The sequence below is a fragment of the Tripterygium wilfordii genome, chromosome 23, assembly GCF_013401445.1.
Source record: "Tripterygium wilfordii isolate XIE 37 chromosome 23, ASM1340144v1, whole genome shotgun sequence".
NCBI lineage: Eukaryota > Viridiplantae > Streptophyta > Magnoliopsida > Celastrales > Celastraceae > Tripterygium > Tripterygium wilfordii.
In genome coordinates this window covers 5,781,808-5,803,333 of record NC_052254.1, presented here as the reverse complement: position 1 = coordinate 5,803,333, position 21,526 = coordinate 5,781,808, and the positions used below count along the sequence as shown (strand labels likewise).

Genomic DNA, 21,526 nt, shown 5'->3' with positions numbered 1-21,526 from the left:
GTAATCCTTGACAAGTCTGCTATTGTGACTTCTGGTTATTCTTTGCAGAATTGTTTGTGGAAAAACTTCCTATATCTCTGTCTAAGTATCAATGGAATTAGCAAGTAACTTCATGTATCAGGAGAAAGCTATATTGGCGAATGAGTTTCCAAATAGCTTGAGCTTATAGTCATCTTATGAGCCTACTTCTCCACACTGGATGGTGAAATGGGCTACGTGCTCCACAATTGACTAAGTATCCTTTCTTGAGAAAAGAGAAAAGTCTGGAGGCTTAAACCCTCTGAGGAGTGGAATGCGGTCTACTCACTCTATGAAAGGCCTGCGATATATGGGTCTCCCCAAGTGCCTAAGACCTAACATGTCTTGAACAATGTTCATGATTTGATCCATGTTCACCGCCTACTGAGGTTGACATTGGATCACCTGTTGCGAATGGTAATGCTGCTGATAGCCATACTAACCCTGCCCTCGAGTTCACTCTGAGGATAGGGAGGTGCAATGTAAAGAAACCTCTGGTTGATATCGTTCACTTCCCTCTGCTCATTTGATCTTGTTCCAAAAGCAATAACTATATTTTCAATGATAGGAATGACACTTAGTAAAGGTAAAGAGGTAAAGCCAAAAGACGTCACCTTAAAATTGTTTCTTGCACTCAAGAATTTTGAACAATTTGCATAAGAGCTAAAGGAATGATTGCAAGAATTGGAGTTGAATTGTTCACAATGGAATGGCCATTGCTACTATTGGGATCTGACGTTGATTGGCTGACCTTCAACATAGTAGCTAGCTCTTTTAAAAATTCTTGTAAAGATTGAGGTAGAACTGGTTGTTGAATGGTCTGGATAGACTACTGTGGAACTAGAGCTGAATGCACAACTTGATGTGAGCTTTGCATTGATTGAAGAACTTGCCAAATTTTTTTAGAATTACGTTGAGGAGCCTTTTGATTTTGTACGAGAATCTACTAACATGTTTGTTGCATGTTCTTTGCTATTTACTCCATTTCTGTATCGAACTGTTATTTGTAAAGGAGATCTCTCGACGTAAAAATTTGACAAGAATGAGACTTACATTTCCTTCTCCTTCATCTTCGTTGGAGTGAGTGGGTTGAAAAACGTTATGTGACTCCATTGGTGAAAGAAGTGGAGACAGATCTCCAACTGGTTCATCTATCGCTACTTTCCATATTCTCTCTATCAAGACTACAAGTGCTTGACACACATCATCCATTAGGTGTGGCAAAAATATGTTCACTATCTTCTACGCTAGATAGGAGATATCCAAATTCCGATTGTTGGGGATAGGAGTGTTTGAGTTATGGATGATGTGTGTGTAAGGACTTGCTATCAATTATGATATGGGGTTGCACCAAATTTGACTTGTTCGCCAAACGAGTTGTGTATAGTCTAAGAACACAAGACTGCTGGTTCGAGGTTGCCTTCTGGAAAAGGGACTTAGAATTTAATAAGTGTCAAGAGAAAAAAAAATAAGACATAAGAGACTAACACCAGAATGAAAGAAGTCCTATTGAAATAAAATGAATGAAAAACAACACATTGTTAAAATGCAGTAGGAATTTCGTTAACTGGGATGCATCTTTGAATTTATTGAGGTGTCCTTTACAAGGTAAAAGAGAAACATAGCCGCAGAGGCTACAACCATGGAGGCTTGAAAAGTAAAAGGATGATATAAGAACTAGTTGCCCTGAGTCATGCTAATTGTAAAGATAAATGACTGGAGTCATTGCCTAGGAAGGCAGTAAGGATTTGTAGACATGGGATCTTTGTTTGAATCAAGGTGAGTGTAAGTCTCTCTTCTTCTTCCTTTTATAGTCTTCATAGTGATTATGGTGGTCTTCATCCCTTGTTTCCTTGACACAATCTGGACATGTTTTGCCATGGGAGGTCGTAGGGAACTATTCTCTTGCTTGTTGCTAAGGTTGTTGGGTCAAAACTCTTCATAACCGTAGCTTCCTCCTGATAATGGGCATCGTGGTGGGAATTCCCAGGTCTTGTTCATTCTTCAAGGCGGATGTGGAAGGGCTAGGAACCTGAGTCTTACTTCACCTTCCTGGATTGTAGGCCTTGTGCTTGCGGTCGAAGGAAAATGGCTAATAGTTGCCATATAGGTAGTGCTCTTGTCTTTGTGATCGTGGGAGGACTTCTTCTTCAAAGTGCAGGACGAACGTATTTCGGGTCTCTGGTTGTTGTGCAACTACTGAAAACATATTTAAGACATTTTAGGAATGGCAAAAAGGTATTTCGTCCATTAACTATGAGGCAAGTTTCACTTTCATCCCTAAGCTTTTTTTCTCCCATTTTCATCCCTCAACTATTGAAAAGTACCATTTTCGTCCTTCAAGTGAGATTGGGGTCGGAAAATGCTTGCGTGACACGTCAGAGAAATCTGATCTGACGAACAATAGGATGCCATATTGGATTTTTCTGTCGTCGGATTTATTCAAGGGACAAATGGTGTACTTTCCCATAGTTGGGGAACGAAAAAGGAAGGGGAAAAAAGAGCTAAGGGACGAAAATGAAACCCGACCAATAATTGAAGGATGAAAAGTACCCTTTTGCCTTTTAGGAACATACAGGTAACGAACTCCAAATTTTCAAAACTTATTTGTGTTCATCCCGCTAAAACTCGATTTTTGTTTAACAAATTATTTTAAAATGGATTAAAACAATTATGACAATAAATCCCATATTTGTAGCCTTCCAGACATCCACCTTCAAACATTTTTTATTTTCAACAATTGCCTCCTACTCCTAGTTTTGAGCTCACTTAACATCAAATTTAAAACTCCTATGCCCTTGTCACATGTCCTGCAGATTGGTTGTTAAGCCCACAACATTCAAATTTAACTTATAAATGAGGGACTTAACATTTAGCAAAAGAAGCACTCCTCAAATGGGCATATTCAAGCATAATTCCTAGTTTTATACTAATGGGCTTTTCTCAGCCCATGATAAAGGTGGGTCATTGTTGGACGTGGAGGATCATCAAGTACTTGCGCCAATACGTCGTTGCTTGCAGTGCTCCAGACTTCAGAGGGCTCTGGCTTCTCTGTTTCCCCGGAACTGCTTTCTTTCGACAACAACGCTCCCGTTTGTTGTTTTGATTTTTTATGACCACCCGTCAAGCCAGCTTCAACACTCTGAGTACACTACCGAGGCAACGGTCAACTGTGCTGGCTAAGAGCTTTTACCCGTATGGCCATGCACATCATTCGTTCGACGAAAGTCCCCAATCTAGGATCAGCTTTGTTACTCGTTCCATGCTCAATTGCATGCGCAGAAACCTTCCATGTCAAGCTCTTAACATCTTCAAGGAACATCTTCGACTGGGCTCCTTGAATAATATCGACGAAACTTCTATTGCTGTGGCTCTAAAAGCTTGTCGTGGAAACCGAGTACCCGGGTGCCAGATTCATGGCTTTGCTATTATCTCTGGGTTTAGATCGTATATTAGCGTTTCAAATTCATTAATGAATTTGTACTGTAAAGCTCAACTTTTTGATAGGGCTTTACGTATATTCAATAATCTAAGTGATCCTGATATTGTTTCTTGCAATACGATACTCTCAGGGTTTCAAAATAGTGGAGATGCTTTGAATTTCGCTCTCCGGATGAATTTCAAAGGGGTAGTTTTTGATGCCGTGACTTACACTACAGTTCTCTCATTTTGCTCTGCTCATGAGGAGTTTCTCTTTGGCGTACAACTGCATAGTCTCATAATCAAATTTGGATTAAGTTGTGAGGTTTTTGTGGGGAATGCGCTTATAACAATGTATTCAAGATGGGGGCATTTATTAGAAGCTAAAAGGGTATTTGATGAGATGCAAAGTAGGGATTTGGTCTCCTGGAACGCAATTCTATCAGGTTACGCTCAGGAAGGTGATTATGGATCAGAGGCAGTTTCACTATTTGCTGAGATGGTTAGAGAAGGGATGAAGCTTGACCATGTTTCATTTACTGGTTCTGTCTCGGCCTGCAGTCAAGAAAGAAATTTAGAGTTCGGGAGACAGATACATGGGTTGAGTATAAAAACAGGATACGGGACTCACGTTTCAGTGTGTAATGTCTTGATCTCAATGTATTTTAAGTGTGAATACATTGAAGATGCCAAATCAGTCTTCTGGAATATGAATGAGCGCAACGTGGTTTCTTGGACTACAATGATCTTCATTGATGGGGAAGATGTCATAGCTCTCTTTAATAAGATGAGGTTAGATGGAGTGTATCCAAATGATGTTACATTTGTTGGGCTGATTCATGCCATAAGTATTGGCAATTTGGTGGAACAAGGCCAGAAAGTTCATGGCATTTGCATAAAATCTAGCTTTTCTTCAGATTTGAATGTCTGTAATAGCCTTATCACTATGTATGCTAAGTTTGAGTTCATGGAAGACTCATCAAAGGTTTTTGGGGAAATCGGTTCCAGAGATATCATATCATGGAATGCTTTGATTTCTGGTTATGCTCAGAACGGTTTCTGTCAAGAAGCTCTAAGGACATTCTTCTCAGCGATTAGTGAGGCCAAGCCAAACCAATACACATTTGGCAGTGTCTTGAGTGCAATTGGTGCTGCAGAGGATGTTTCGCTCAAGCATGGTCAAAGATGCCACTCTCATATAATAAAATTTGGCTTGAACTCTGATCCCATTGTTTCTGGTGCTCTTCTTGACATGTATGCAAAACGTGGGAGCATTCTTGAGTCTGAAAGAGTTTTCATTGACACGAATCAAAAGAGCCAATTTGCTTGGACAGCAATGATCTCCGCCCATGCCAGACATGGAGACTTTGAATCAGTAATGAATTGGTTCAAGGCGATGGAGAGAGATGGGATAAGACCAGACTCAATTACCTTCCTTTCCATGTTAACAGCCTGTGGTCGAAAGGGAATGGTTGACATGGGTCGTCATCTCTTTGACTCCATGGTTAATGACTACCTGATTGAACCATCCCGGGAACATTATTCTTGTTTGGCAGATATGTTAGGCCGTGCAGGCAGACTTGAGGAGGCAGAAGAGGTAGTGGGTCATATTCAAGGAGGGGCAGGGCTGTCAGTGTTGCAAAGCTTGCTGGGAGCGTGTAGGATACATGGGAATGTAGAGATGGGCGAGAGGGTAGCCGATGCTCTGATGAAGCTAGAGCCTACGGAATCAGGTTCATATGTGCTCTTGTCCAACTTGTATGCTGAAAAGGGTGAATGGGATAAGGTGGCAAAATTAAGGAAAGGAATGAGAGAGAAAGGAGTGAAGAAGGAAGTAGGTTTTAGTTGGGTAGATGTTGGTGAGGTCAATGGTTCCTTACCTTTGCACGGGTTTTCTTCTGGGGACTGGTCGCATCCACAATCCGCGGAGATTCATAAGATGACTGAATGCCTGGGATTAGAAATGAAACCTTTGAGAGATGGATTGATCCGTTGTGACATAACCACCCCATATAAAATTGAATCTTTGCTTGATATGTGACATTTACCCGTTGAGGGTTTTCCGGATAAAAATTCTGGTGTCCATTATTGTGCGAAATCAAGAAAAAAACGAGGGAAGCATTAGTAAATTATTACATTGACATTATAATTAATTATTACGTTGACATTATAATATTACATTGATAGTGTAATTAATTATTTTGACAATGTAATAAGTCACTGAAACGTTTGTTTGCTTTGTACAAAATAAAAATAAAGTGTCTTAGTGCGAGATCTATTTTGGAAAATGATGATTAGTCATGTTATTTGCAACTAGACAATGTGATAAGGTAATATTCTATTAGGATGCTTTGGCTCAAATTGATACAGTTTTTTATTACGTTGTCCTAATGGACAGTGTAATTAATTATATTGATAGCGTCTTAATTCAATGTGTAACAATGAGTCAGAGCATAAAATCCGATAAAAATTCCATCTAAAAAAATTTCAATTCATTTTCTATGAAAACTAAAACACAAACAAATTAATTCATAACCTTTTTTACACTAGCCAGATTGAACAGTGTAATAAGACACTATGCCCCTTCAGAATAAGGTAATAAGGCATCGTATCCTTCAATCATTAAAATAAGCCCAGATCGACAACATGAATGGATGAAACAACAAGAATTAGTAAGCGATCTTGTAGATCTTGGATGTTGAAGATGAAGATGCTGAACAAGAAACATCACGCGCCTTTTCTTCTTCTTAGTAGGTCTCTAGATCTCCCTAGACAGCACCGTTAGACGCTCAGATTTGTTGGTGGACGCCATTAAAGGCAAGGGATGGAGAAAAATAGATGGAAACTCGAATCAAAAGGAAGAGCTTGAGAAGGAGGCCGTCGATGAAAACCCGAGTCACAATGTTGATGCCATGGATCTTGAGTAGAAGGTCGTCGATGCCATGAATCTCGAGGAAGAGGGGGAGAGATGGAGTAGAGAGAGAATGAGGGGAATGGGTGGAGGATGGGGAGAGAGGCAAGAGAGAGATAAAGAGAGAGAAATAGTTTTTAAAATTGATAGTGCTAAATGGCCCAAGGTTTTTTATTCCAACTCAGCCCAATCCTAGGTGGCATTACACATAAGATTCCACCTCAGCAAATTTTTTCTATATAAGCACCATCTCTCTCCTTCTCTCTCTCTCCCTCTCTCTCTCTCCTTTACTCCCTCTCACGACAACCACCACCACCACTGTAGTATCACCGTCCGGCCACCGATTGGAGTCATCGACCCACCGAACGGAAGCGCTCGACCACCACCATCATTTTCCGACCCACCACATCACCTATCGTAGCTCGTTTCGTCTGAAAAAAGCACTCAAAGGAGGAGGACACCACAACACAAAATGCATCAGCCAAGTAGCTACCGGATTCTGACGACCCGAGCAAATTACATTGTTTTAGAAACAATGTAATTTGTCGATCCTATCATCCACCCACCTTCAGCAACAGTTTTGGCCACCTGCAGCAACAATGTAAATTTTTTTCTCCTTTTTTGGCATATTGGAAGTTACATTGTATTGAAAACAGTGCACCATTGTGTTTTCAACCATTTGGACTATTTGCAAATTACATTGCTTCTGAAACAATGTATCTACCTTATTATTCTTAACTGGTTTTTGGACTATTTTTTCTACAGCTTGTGTTTGTCTATTTTGAAAATTACATTGTTTTGAAAACAATGTAATCGCAGGTCTGTTGGGCAAAAAAACAATGTGATTGCATGCTTGTATGCAAAAAAATAACGTATTATCATTCCTTCAAAACAATGTAATCACAAGTCTGTTTGGTAAAAAACAATGCAATCGCATGTCTGTGTTCAAAAAAACAATACAATTGCATGTTTGTATGAAAAAAAAAACAATGCAATTGTATGTAATATAAATTATTTACTTGTCTATTTGTGGTTAATAAGAGATGATGAAATCATAAAAGTGGAGAGAAAAAAAGAAGTGGGAGATAAAAAGTGAATGTTTAATTTTTAAATTTTGAACAAAAGAGGAGGGAAATAGAAGAGAGAAATTTGATTTTCAAAAAATATGTCATATCAACATCTATTCCATATCATCATGCTTATGTGACAATGCCACACTTGAGACAATTTTGGTTAAAAAAAGTTGGGTCATTTAACATTTTTGTTTTAAAATTTTTCTTTTGCTTTTATTCTACCTTTTCTTTTGCAGGTAAGCTATTCAAAAAAAATTTAAATTGCTTTGTCAGTGACATGTTACCTAGTTATGTAAGTTTAGGAATATATATTTTAGGGATGTGTAGTCTGACCGTATTCGGAATTAATTTACTGAATGTAATCATTTTTTCAATAATCCCCGCATACATATATATCTATATGGATCAAATACATCTAACATATATCTTATTAGCACATAATACAAAGAATATTACAACCATAAAACTTAATTTCTTATTGTCTGACCAATCTATCGCCAGTATCCCATAGCAACAACTGGGATTCTTACTTTATGGCCTCGACTGCCCTTCAAACAAATCTCTCCAAAACTGTAGGTTCCTGTCACAGCTCTAACTGTAAGTGTCACCGTGAACTTCCTTGATGCACCGACTTTCAGAGTCATTGCTGGAGGACTTGTTTCTATGGCAATGGCAGGATGCATTCTAGCTGTTATCACGTACGTTTCCTCCTCGGCCACGTTTGTGACTGTACGACTAACAGTTTGAGTTCCAACAAGATGGGAAACCGTGACTGAGGGTGTGTTGAGATTAGATGGGTGACCCATGCTGTTGTTGCACTGAGAGTTTGTGTAGTTCCTTATCTCATGAACATCAATCCCAGGAGTTGTGCATAAAAATCCCAAGTAATCCTCGTAACCTATAAAACGGGGAATAAATTTCTCAAAAGAATCAGATGAAAGCGATGCAAATTATGAATCAGTAATGAAGTTCAGCTTTAGGATAATATAATATATACATGATGAGAGAATTTTAGGAAAGTTGGTGCAGATAGCATATAGAAGTAAAAGAAAAAAACCTGCGTCAAATATGAGTCCAGGATCCAGAGCAGCTCTTGGACTAACATGACCACTCCCATAATCAAAAGGTGTAGCTGGGACCAGCTTCACTTCTTCAGTCTCAGAATATTGTTGTGCTTGAAGAGGCCCTCCTGCTCTGTCTAACTTTGTCGTTGTAGTCATCAAAGCTGACTTAATTGCAGCGGGGCTCCAGCGAGGGTGCTTCTGCTTTACGAGAGCTGCTATCCCCGCTATATGTGGTGCGGCCATGCTTGTTCCAGAAATCATGGCAAATCCCTCCCCTGCTTGAAGAAAATATTTGTTAAAATGCAAGAATTATTATCCTAGACATTTGAATTTTTTTTCCTTCCATCCTGAAATTTTCATGCTTGATGCCAAAAAGACCAGAAAAAATGTATCTTTGGTTGGACAAATATTCCTTTCCTCATCAACAATAGATAAAACTATGAAGCTTTGTAATACCCCTAAAACGAACAGTCCCTAAACTCTGCTAAACACCAAATGCTGGACCTTCATTTACAAAATACTAAACGAAAACCTTTCGCCCCAAAATGTTTTCAGATGTAAGACCCATCTTAATGATGCGGCATCATTTTGCAAATGGGGCAAAGGATGAGAACATGGAGTTGGGACCGAGGATTTTCATCTACATAATCTCCCCATAATCCCTCGACCCACCCTGACCCTCTTTCATGAGACGCACAAAATTCCATATTCGCCAAGAATGAAAACATTGGCTCAAGGTTGGCCACAATAATAACAAAGGAGGTAACGTGTATAGATTCTTTACCAACATAGTTAGGCTCATCAGTTCCATTGGGTGACCATGCAGCCCAAATGAGAGAACCAGGAGCTAGAATATCTGGTTTGAGAAGATCAGCATCTTGAAAGCTGAAATCTTTTATGTTGGGCCCTCGAGCAGAGAATAATGCCACTTGTGGTGCAGATTTATGGAGTATAGGCATCAAGCCATCTCCAATGCTACCAACAGCTTTGAAACTCCTCACTCGTCCAGTCCAATCTCTAGGTGTAGAGACGTTGTAGTAGTCTATAAGTTCCTAATAAAAATGCCAAAAGGCCAAAAATACATAATTATAAGAATCGGAAATAAATAATAACAAATTTGACAATGATCGAGAGAAAAAGAAAATACAACTAAAATTGCCTTTTATGCATTGGAAGCAGAACCTGCATCAACCCCGGAAATTATTCTGGGGCAGGATGGTGCTCATGAAGTATTGAACTAAGAAACAACCTAAGAGCTGGATGTTATCTTACAAGCTAAAGATTGGGCAACTAAAGAAGTCCAAAGTGATTTTGCTTCTCTCAACAAACCTCATAAGGAATCATTCCTGAGGTCGATTTATTCTCGTTTCCTCTAAACCTCTGCCTTTGGCACGAACCATCTTTCACATATCACAAGCATCACTTAGTCTTTAGTCTATATGGAAGTAACGTAGTAGCCACACTATGATCTATAGAACTAAAGAAATAAATGACACAGAAGAGTGAGGCTGCAACGAGCACAAGTAGCTCAGCAGCGTGCTGTTGCCAAGTCAACTCTCTCAATACGGACATTCAAACACTGCCAGTCTCACGACTTACAGCTTTATACCATCAGAGTCGCACTAGAAAGCAAGGAGACAAAATTTACCATTGATTTTGGGACATCTGTGATAAGAATCCCTGGAATGCTGACAGGTACAGGATCAAATTTTGTTCCGGGTGAAGCATTTTCCACAGCGAGGACAAAGCCAACAGCACCAAGGCTCTTGGCTGTTTCTGATACTTTCTTGATTGATGCAGTACCAGAAACAAAATTGAAGGAATAGCCACAAAGAAGAATGTTTCCCTCAACCAAGTTTCGATTTAACACTTCTGGTCTTTGGCAGTCAGACGGGCTGTACTTCATTGCCGATGAATCCAGCAGGACATCATTTGCAGAAACCAAAGTAAATGTTTGGTTGGGATGTGTAGAAGCTGCAGCAATACAGTATGTGTTTGTAAGCCTTAGAAAGGTACTCATGTAATTTAGAAACTAGCATACTATAGAAGAGCAGGAATGAGGTTACTAACATCTTAGCAATTGTGCACATGAAGACAATAAAGAAAGAGCATTGAGAAAAACATTTCAGTATCTCACATCATGTCAAGACAAATGATCAAAACAGTATAAGCTTCATGAAGAAACAAATCAATAATGGGAAAAGGAAGTCTTAGACTCTGTCCGTTTCAAGGAAAATTCATGATTTTCCATTGCTTGTTAGAAGGAAAATAGATACTTTTGCTATATTTGCTTAAGACTAACTTGCACTCCTTAGAATGGAAAATCATGACTTTTCCTAAAAACAAACAGACTTTCATCTCAAATATTTTGTGTTGGATACAATATGGAGACTAACAAATGGATAATGTTTTGTCAATCAATTCAGTCCAAAGCTCTACTTCTGCCCATATGAACATCCTTCCCATTGCTTTCATCCCTATCCTTTTCTGACCTCCCTCTTCCCTACCTGAGATCTCCCACTGGGATTTTCTGAACTTGCTGCAAGAAAAGTATGCCATCTCTATGTTGCACGTATCGTTATTATCATGGACAATGTTTTCTCATCTTACTTCCAGCCAAAAGTTGCTGCCCTTTCATTAGATATATTTGTTTCTCATATTATCTCTCTCCATCGTTAATCCAGTTTATGATATAACTCACTCTATGCTTTATCAACCCTCTTGTATAGTCTTAATAGATTTCTTTTACTCAAATTTGCATATATTCCATCACGACTTTTATGCAGCTTTCAATAACATTCCCACTTTATTCTACTTGAGTATTCTCAACGTACCACCACATCATTGTCCATACACCAAGGTTCTCCCATCCTCAAATAATCCTACTTAACTTGCTTAAAAAAACTCCATTGTTTCTCTCATTTTTAGTTTCACCACCTAATTTTGAATCTCCAGTTAATACTCTTTTTCCATTCTTCATGGAAACATTTACACCCACCAACCTAGATGATGTGGTCAGAGGAACCTATTCTACAAACTAACCTATCTGACAAATGTAATGCAACATATTAATTAAAATGTACCAAAAGACATCAAATCTCCAACATAGTTTCTCCCGGTTTAGTTCGATCATCAAAATATACCACTAATATACTATCAAAGCCTCCATTACCTTTTTCTCATGTCCATTTAGGTCACCTTTACCTTCACTAAATATGTCTTTTCTCCACCCACCCTTGCACTACTGGCCTTAGTGGTCCCAAAATGGCCACTTAGTAACTTACAATATTTTAACAAGTAGAATCCCATCTTATTTTCTCATAACAACAGCAACGCGTTATTATGACCAAATGACCAAAAAAAAAACTTTATCTACCTCATGTTCATTCATGAAATCTTAATATCACCTCAACAGATGAGAAAGGAATGTTATTATTTAAAAGGCGATTTTACTCGTGCAAATAATTATTTTGGTCAAATACTCATATAACAACTCTGTACCACAAAGATTAAAACTGCTACCCATTAATCTAGCTAGGAACATCTCAGAAATATAGCAAAATTTACATATTGCTAACTTAAAAAATAAATAAATAAAGTTCTTGGAGACACAAAAATTGATGTTTCTACATCAAACTGATCTATCTACTTTGTTGAATAATATCAGGGAAGAAAATGTGAAATAGAAGTCGAGGCTCTTTGAACTATTTTATCGGCCAAGAATAGAGGTTGATGCTTTAATGTCATCTTGTTGAAATAATATCAATGGGAATTCATTTTCTACCTTTCCGTTCCTATTTCTGAGTTCTGACACGTACACTACCTAAGATTGAAGGACACACAAAAGCTCTTTCAGCAATCAAATGCACCATTTATGAAAATTAGCAAAATAAGGTCTCATATAGTTATCAGTAATAGTAATTAGAAAAGAGAATATTTGCACAAGAGAAGTTTACAAAATGGTGCAGACAACTACGGATCACTTTAACAGGTTCCAATTTATCGAATCACACAACACAAAAATTGTTACATCACATCAAATGAGGCTTTTCATTAGTCAACTTCAGATAAGATCATATAAGCTTAGCAAAATATAACTCTTACACCACTCTGAAGATAACTAACAATAGCTACCAAATACCAGATAAGTTTGAACTTGAACTCATCTAAAAAGCAGTTCCATCTCATTAACTAAAAAAGCAACACAATACGCTGATTGCATTCTGGAGGGAAACAAAACAATCTATGAGGCTGTCAACAAAAAGGACCAGTCTAGAGGAATGAAGCAGAAAAATGGCATCAATGCTTGATTAACAATAGCAGATAGCAACTGTAGAAAGATCTATCACTGGCTTGTTTACAAAATAAAAATGAAAAAATATTGAAAATTAGGAATGGTTCCAAATAGTTTCAATATCAATCTTTTGGTTTCTGTTTTTGAGAGGCAAATGTTCTGAACGCCAAATCAAACTCTTCCCTAAGTCTGTCAGGTTAGATGAAGGAATACACAAGGCAATATAACTTACGTGATAAACCGATTCCACTTAATATTTTCCCATTTCCCAGAGTGAAATGATTTTTATATCTGCGATCATCAATTGCAGCTGCTACAGATGCAATCCACGGGCTATATGATACCAATGTTTTCGGGAAAGGACCTCCATTCCCTGCTGCCTGTGCAACAAATACTCCTGCTTTCACAGCTGCAAGAAGTGTGGCATCGAAAGGGTTTAAGAATGTAGTCTTGGTGGTGGTCGGAGGACTGTTTGGACCCACTGAGAGGCTAAGTATATCCACCCCATCATGAACAGCCTATCCAACAAAGATTCGCCAATTAAAAACCGCTTAAGAGAGATTTACCGGAAAGGATGTCAAATTATTTAACATATTCATACAAATGTCATATGGTGTGCTAGAAAATTTATATCTCCTCAGCATAAAATGACTAAAGTCAAACTTGGTACATCAAATGCAAGGTAGTACATTCCAGTGAGTGTTTTATTTATGGTGACTAGAATTTCAAAGGTAAAAATATGTACCATTTCTAGTAAATAATCATTACTTATATGTAGGTGAACTAAAACATACCTGATCAATGGCAGCTACCACATCAGCAACAAAGCCTCCGAAGAGCCTGTATAATGCCTTATACACAGCAATCCTACAAACAAAGAATCCAGTTATTTCATTATAGGGAAGCGGTACTGAACCTCTGAATTAAACAGAAAAGGTGAATAATAGTCCTTACCTAGCACGGGGCGCCATCCCACTTGCTTTCCCAAATTCATAGCCATGTATTTTCACAGGAATACCATTATTACCGGCTGCAATAGATGCTGTATGACTGATATCACAAAATTAAAGGAGAAAAGGTATCACTTACTCAATGTCCATAATACATAGAAGACAATGTGCAAAGATCTGTCTAGGCTATAATACCAGAAATTACTCAAGCCCCGGAAATAGAAACAGAATAACACTATATAAATCGGAAAAATTAAATTTAACGCATGACTCACAAATACTATTAAAAGCTAAAAAGCAAGCAATCAACTGTGTGCCTATATATAGAGTTTACAGCCTAGTCTATTATAATGTTAGTATAGTGCAGAATATTGACTTAGGCTTTGGAGGGCAATACACAAGCTGACAAGATTCACAACCACAATCTCCTCATGTGTCTGGCCTTGACCCTGTGACCCTGTTTCAGGAAGTTGGACATCAATCCCCATGATGAACTGTTGTTTTCAGCAGCATTCCCATATTTACAAAAGAGAAGCTATCCTCTTCTTTTTGATATGAGACTTATAAATGATGTCACAGAATAAGTATTCTTCAACTTTTATTGAAATCATAAGCATCTTGTTACTCCAACCCACCAAACCCTTGCAAAGTCAGAATTTAATTGTTACTGATCTCCCAGAATAAGAGCTGCAATGGCGGCTTGTTTCCATAGTATAAATGTAAATGGCCACCCCCTTCTCACATGCCAGATTCACTCATCTTGGCTGAGGCATAAACGAATTTTTAGGATGTTTAGTAGTTAACAGAAAGGACGGATTGCTTTTGTTCAGGAGCCACTTTCTGGAAGCTTTTGCAAAAGCAACGTTTATTTTTGTATTCATTTCAATAAATATTTTAACAACCATAATCTTGAGCACATGATAAAAGAAAATTGAGGAAATGAAACAAGAAGCCAAACCCAACTGGTTGGGAACAAGGCCCTTGTTAAGTTGACATGATTGCATTTGTAAGGCAAAAGTACTCGCACATGCATAACTTCTTTTTTTCATGCATTTCGCATTTATAATGACATTAACAATATTGAGTTATGGAAGTAAAAAATTAAACGCAGCTTAAGAAAATCATTCGACAATGATCATTCCACTCTCGAAAAGAAAACAAAACACAAAACTTTTTTCATGTATTTGGCATTTATAACGACATTCACAGTATTGAGTTATGGATGTAAGAATTTAAACGCAGCTTAAGACAATCATTCACCAATGATCATTCAACTCTCGAAAAGAAAACAAAACATTGTGTGTCACGTATAAAAATGACTTCTTTGATTTCTGTATAATAGTATACAAGCCAAACTTCTGGTCAGATAAGATGAAAAAGGACCTATAAACTAGTGCAGTATTTCCAGTAAATAGTTAATGTTGAATTTTGAGATATCTAACCTTCCATGTCCATCACCATCCAAAGGAGAATCAAAATCAATTGTAGGATTAAATAATCCAGCTGCTATTGCAGCTTTGGCAAAATGTTGTGCCCCAATAATCTTCCCATTGCAGAAATCCCTCTTTGTATCAGGATCAACTTCACATTTTCCTCTGTACTTAGGAACAGGCCCATACGGTTCAGTATGATGGGTTGCAAAGCTTGGATGATGAGGAAAAATTCCAGAGTCCACAAATCCTATCACAATATCCTCTCCAGCCCTGTCAAAGCCACCACCTGTTGGCCATACTCCTGTCGGGAGCCCCAAAAATTGTGGGGTGTGCGTAGTAAGTCTTCTCACTTTCCAATCTCTAACAACAGATTTCACACCAGGGGCATGTCTTAGGATTTCTGCCTACTTGTAGAATCAGATACATGAAGGAATGAGATTGCATGAGCATATATTTTAAGAATGGTAACAAATAAAGTATGAGAAAATGAAAACGCCAGTTTTCACCTGATCAGGAGAGACGTGGACCGCAAAACCATTTATAAGATGCTTATAGCTGTAGAGTTTCTCGTAGCTCCCATGATTGAACAGCATACCAAGAAGCATGTCATGTTTCTTTTCAAGATGTTGGGCATACGATGTGACGAACTGACTGTAGAAGCCCCAAATTAGATGAAGAGGTAGTAGTTTATAAACGCTAACCAAGAATCTTTTTTAAGTGAAATTCAAAATAACAGATTTGTTTTATTTGAAACTTGAAAGCAAGTGTCATCATACAGCCAGAAAGGGAGGAGTTATAAGACCCCCTAGCAGACATGATACTCACTCCAAATATTTGGTTTCAAAGTCATAACACACAAGACGTAAATAACCATATGCTCATTTGGATACATAAATTCCATATTATATATGCACAAACTTAACTATGCTTCCAACTCCCAAGCCTTTTTTATGAATTTTATTGAGTTTAATATTAGTTGTTTTTAGTGTGGGAGAAGATTCCAACCTTCAACGTGTTCGAAATCCTAAGGAATGCCTACCACTAGGACAACAACTCCTTGTTTTATGCTTTCAAGCCTTAAATATTTATTAAAAAAGAAGAAATTAAATAACTGTCTGAAGTCTGAACTCCGAAGGAAACTAAATATTATAACTATACTAATAATTGAACAAAAGAGAATAGTCTAACTATGTGTATCTCAGAGATTAAGACTCCCCAATTATGAACTTACTTTATAATTCCATAGTACTGTTACACACTCCTGCAAGTATCTCAGGTGGCTACTATGAGCTGACAGTGACATGGTAACTAATGACTCAAAACTACAAGAATAAATGAGTACACACGTGCTTATCATGGTAAAATTGTATTAAACTAAAAGCCCATGTCAAGAAATAGCCTATACCTGGTGGGATCAAAATTTTCATCGGTTTCTACAGCAGTGGCTTCAAAACCAGGAACACCACCTCTATAACTTATGACAGGGTCTCCCTCGACTGTCACCAAATAAATCTCTGCTTTCACACCCATCCAAAGGGCCAAGAACACTATAATTCGACACCCAAACCCCAGCACCCTCATCTTCACTGGTCAACTCCCTACTTCAGTAGTCCTCCAAGATCTGTTCCAATATAATAATCAGCCGATCATACCAATTATAACAACTAAAATCTCTAGCAAGAAAGACAAACACGGAAGAAAGAAAATACTCCAGGGAAAAGAAAAAGAAAAACCCATAATATTAGCAATGACAATATCCTCTTAATATAATTTTCTGAGAACAATCAGAATAGAAATCAACATTAAGTATTCAACCACAATAGTTTTAATTGGGTTCCTGGAGAAAGAAATTAAAAATGGGTAATAATTACAAACGAAATTTACAATGATGAAGTGGATTAAAATTCAATTCTTCCAAAAATCAACACAAATGCTTAATGGGTATCAAAATTTTCTTCAATCTCCAAATGTATATAAAAACAAACAATGACTTGTACAACAGGGTCTAGATCGAAGCATGAGTTAAAGGAAAGGCACTTACCAGAGAGAGAGAGAGGGCGGTGCGATCAGTAGAGAGAGAGCTTAATTACTTATTTACATTAAAACACCAAAAAAAAAAAAAGCACCCGAATCTGCATAAAATCCAAAAAAGCATTCACTTCAATCAAACGATCCAAGCAAAGAATAACCTCCAAATCAACCAATGAAGTGCTTTCTAGATCCACATTTCGGCGACAAATAAAGCAGATTCACATTACACTTAAAGAAATTGGATAAAAAAGAAATAAGAGTGTGAGATTCTTCAATGGATTCACTTACACGCCACTCTTCTTTTGATTATTGAGCAATGTTGCGTGTGGATCTCCGGGAGGAAAGTAGAGCTTTTTAGTGTGCTGTGTGTGTAGTGAGTCTGTGAGTGTGAGAGTAGTAGAAGTAGTAGATAGGGTTGGGTTTGTGATTTTAATATCTTTATTTTCATATGGGGACGTAGATGTACAGACAGAGAAGCGACGATGATGGAGGATTCATTGTCAAATAAATTTATAAATTATAACATCGATCGTTTAAATTATTTTTTATTAATGAAATTCATTTTATTAATTATTTTATTTTTTTCGCGGAGGGGAGAGGGAGAGAACATTCGCGCGAACGTTGTCTGACAGTTTTAGTGAAAAGACGAGAATGACCTTGGACTCGAGGGACCAAATCAACTAAGGTGCATCTATTTGTCAGGATAAGAGGTGCTCCAATTTGAGTTTCAATCCTCTCAAAAAATAATGTTAAATCATGATTTTTTTTTAAATGAAATATTAGAGTTTAAGAGTTAAGAATTACTGTTTAGGGTTTAGAGTTTTAGATTTAAAGTTTAGAATTTATGGATTAATTTTTAGTATTTAAGGTTTATGATTTAGGATATAATGTTTAGAATTTGTTTTTCCTAAACCCTAATTCCAATTTTAGTTCCAATCCTCCGAAAAAAATAATGTTAAATCATGATCTTTTTTTACAAAAAAAATGACATATTAGAGTTTAGAAGTTAGGAATTAGTGTTTAAAGTTTAAGATTCAGAGTTTATGGTTTATTGTTTAATTTTTATGGTTTTGTGATTTAGAATTTAAGATTTATGGTTTATAATTTAGATTTTAGAACTTTTTCAAAATCTATTATATTCTAACATTAGAACATCAAAATATTCAATCACAAGTTTTAATTCATGATTTAACATAATTTTTTAGATGAGAATTGGAGTCAAAATTAGAGTTAAGAATTGTAGCCCCTTATCCCATATCTACCAGACTTTGGTAGTTGGCATTGATTGTGCGCCAATGTCTGGTCAACACGTGTGTCCTAATTTAATTGAAGAAAGCAATTGGCCTTTAAACAATTCAAGGAAAATTAATTAAGTAATGGTGGAAATCTGATTTCCAGATTTTTGACTTAAGCAACTGAGATCTTTTGTCCCAATACAAATTAAGTCAAGAGTAGAGGATTAATTTAATGTAATAATTTTACAATTATAGGGTTTAGGGTCAAAAGAAGCATGGGTGGACCATTAGAATTATTAAAGTTTGCCGCAAACATCGTTGAAAAGTAGAATTAAAAACGCGTATATATCACCAATTCTCATGTTGATTTTCGGGTAATCAAGTTCAAAAATGACATGTAACCAATCAGTGTTTGGTAGTTCATGAAAGCACAACAAGTTTATTCCATTGATTTAATAAATGAAATAGTTTTATTTCCACTCTTTTATCTCACAATTCGTTATCCAAAATTCATTATTTTGATATAGATTCTATTGTTTTTTAAAGCACAGTCTAGAATTTATTATTTTAGTTCTGAATTCATTAGTTTTTGAAATTTCATTGAAAAAAACAATAGAATTAAGATTTACTCGATAAAACTTATCCACAATGAATCTTGTTAGAAAGTATTTTATGCGCTGATTTTGAATATGTAAATTTTTTTAAAATCTAACATGTAGTTTGAGAGTTAAAACGTTTCAAAATTTTGTTTAAGAGACTTGGGCTCTCATGGGCTACCTAGCACTACTGAATCAAGTTTTATTAATATATTTTATTTGAGAATCTCCTCCTCTCAAAAAATATCTTGCATATCTTGAGCATTTTTCAATGACCAAAAATTCATTTAGCCCACGTATTAAACTCAACTCATTTTATTTTAGGACAAAATTCTTGAGCAGCATAAAGTCTTAATTGTATCAAAATGTTTTCTTTCTATTTTATGGGTTGTAGATGGTTAGGAATCTCACATTGAAAAAAATGTGGGAGAGGTCCATTCAATTTATAAGTGATGCGATCAACCCTCAAACACTTGAGAACCCTTTTAAAAACAAAGCAGAAAACATATTTGGTTTCACTTGTATTTCTATTTTCTGTTCATCACAACAGTTTTGATAAACACAATCATGCATTCCCTCCAAAGCTAAAAACAAACCAAGGAATGATTACTCATATTGGACTCAACCTCCTAGCACATGCCTTTAGGGCCCACCAACCCATCACAATACTATTACTCCCCAATTCCTCTATCATCGTGTTTTAGGGCTCCACAATCTACATTGACAATATTAGACTTAACCAAGACCAGACCCTGTCCTTGTGAGTTCCTCTAACATGCAACCAACCATAGGTTGAGTAGTTTCAAGCCTAATATATAATACAACTTTGGTTTCGTGAAGTAGGGAAAGATTGTCAATGGTTAGACAAGATTTTCACCATAGTTTGCATTGCACAGTTGAACCGATTGGAAATTCGAAGTTCCCCCAAAATCCTTTATCCATCATGTTTTATTCTCTCTTTCTATTTAGATCCTAAAATCCTTCATCCATCGAGTTGTTGATCTCCTCTCTTTCTCTTATCTTATTTAGATCCCAAAATCGTTCTTTGTGAGTGTGAGGAAACTGTTTCTGAAATGGAGTCGGAGGAGTACGACTTTCTGAGCCGAAGAGCTTATTCATTGATTCTGATCCAAGGGGATATAATATATTAGTCCTCTGCCACCTATTCGTGATCTCACTGTGTAATCCAAGGGGATGAAAAGGCGGTGTTCCTCTGTGTTTCTCCCGTGTTTTCTAAACGACCTTTTTTATTTTCAAATTATTTTCTTTTTCTGCGTTTTCTAAAATGTCAAACCAAACATATTTTCACGAGCATTTTTTATTTTGTCAAAAATTGAAAATAGAAAACACTTGTAAAGTAGTCAAACCAAACGCATGAGAGTTGTTACTTTATTAAACAACAATACATAAAAGTACTTACTCGTTCTGGTTATACATTTATATATGGTATTTGATTAATTTTTATCAATTTTAATATGTATTTATGTTAATCTATTGAGTTACTTTATGTGACCAAATATTAAGATGAATATATATTCATCGATATTATTATTTCAATAAATTGTATTATTGTAAAATAGTTGTAAGATAGCCTGATACAACTTAAAAGGACTTGACTGCGTGATATGCCCGAACATTTACTATTAACCCTGTTCAGATATATTGCTCTCGGGAGTGAATTTGCAACTTCTGGGCTCCATCTGTCCGGACGGCAAGTCCAGACACCATCCCAATTGTCCAGACAACACATCTGCAAGATAGCAGGCAGCAACTCCAAACCGCACAGCAAACAGCAGCTCCAAATCCTACACGTACACTTAACATTAGATCCTACCAAAATTTCTGGCTACCATTGGACGGCATATGATTCTTTGGCTATATGATTATATATCCAATATAATATATAAAAATAAGTGTTAATATTAATTATTTAATTAGGTCACATTCCACTAGGATCGGGGTATGTATATATTCGGACCCAAACCCTTAAGCCAAGTGATAAGTATATATACCCGACTAAACTGGTTCGGGTCAACAATAGTTTTGAGTACCAATTAAGTACGTGGGGCATATATTTCATATATCAAAGCGACTTTTACTGCATGTTGAGCTGGAATCGATAACATGGAAAGGCACATGATTTTCTCTTTCTGTGTATTAATCATATGCATGTGAATGTAATAGAGAGACGTGGATAGATTATGCATGTGAAAGTGACTCAAACATGGTTTTCTGTTGAATGGAGACAAAGGTGGTTGACAATGAAGACAAAAGCTCCTACAACTTTTTCAACATTCTCATCTTTGTGTCGGAATTAGACTCTTTTACATTTTTATGATGGCACGGTTAAATACGTTATTTTTGTTAAATAGAACTTACCAACTAGACTAGATGGTAACTTAGGTACTCACTCTCCCATTATTAAGAGGCCATGGGTTATAGCAATACTGAGAAAAGCGGGATATCCTGGATTCATCGTTTGCTTTGAGTATTTCTTTGCA

At 36.8% G+C, this 21,526-nt stretch overlaps 2 protein-coding genes across 2 annotated transcripts; one reads left to right on the top strand and one right to left on the bottom strand.

Moving 5' to 3' along the window:
* The first annotated feature begins 3,013 nt into the window (after positions 1–3,013).
* LOC119992917 (pentatricopeptide repeat-containing protein At4g32430, mitochondrial) lies at positions 3,014–5,530 on the top strand. The gene has a single exon (XM_038839750.1). The coding sequence runs from the start codon at positions 3,131–3,133 to the stop codon at positions 5,477–5,479; it is 2,349 nt and encodes a 782-aa protein (XP_038695678.1). The 5' UTR covers positions 3,014–3,130; the 3' UTR covers positions 5,480–5,530.
* A 2,236-nt stretch (positions 5,531–7,766) lies between these two features.
* LOC119993244 (subtilisin-like protease SBT2.6) lies at positions 7,767–16,779 on the bottom strand. The gene is made up of 10 exons (XM_038840270.1): positions 16,569–16,779; positions 15,670–15,814; positions 15,173–15,567; positions 13,735–13,830; positions 13,575–13,647; positions 13,013–13,298; positions 10,135–10,460; positions 9,271–9,538; positions 8,480–8,761; positions 7,767–8,320 (listed from the first exon to the last, which is right to left on the bottom strand). The coding sequence occupies exons 1-10, from the start codon at positions 16,742–16,744 to the stop codon at positions 7,914–7,916; spliced, it is 2,454 nt and encodes an 817-aa protein (XP_038696198.1). The 5' UTR covers positions 16,745–16,779; the 3' UTR covers positions 7,767–7,913.
* Positions 16,780–21,526: the final 4,747 nt, after the last annotated feature.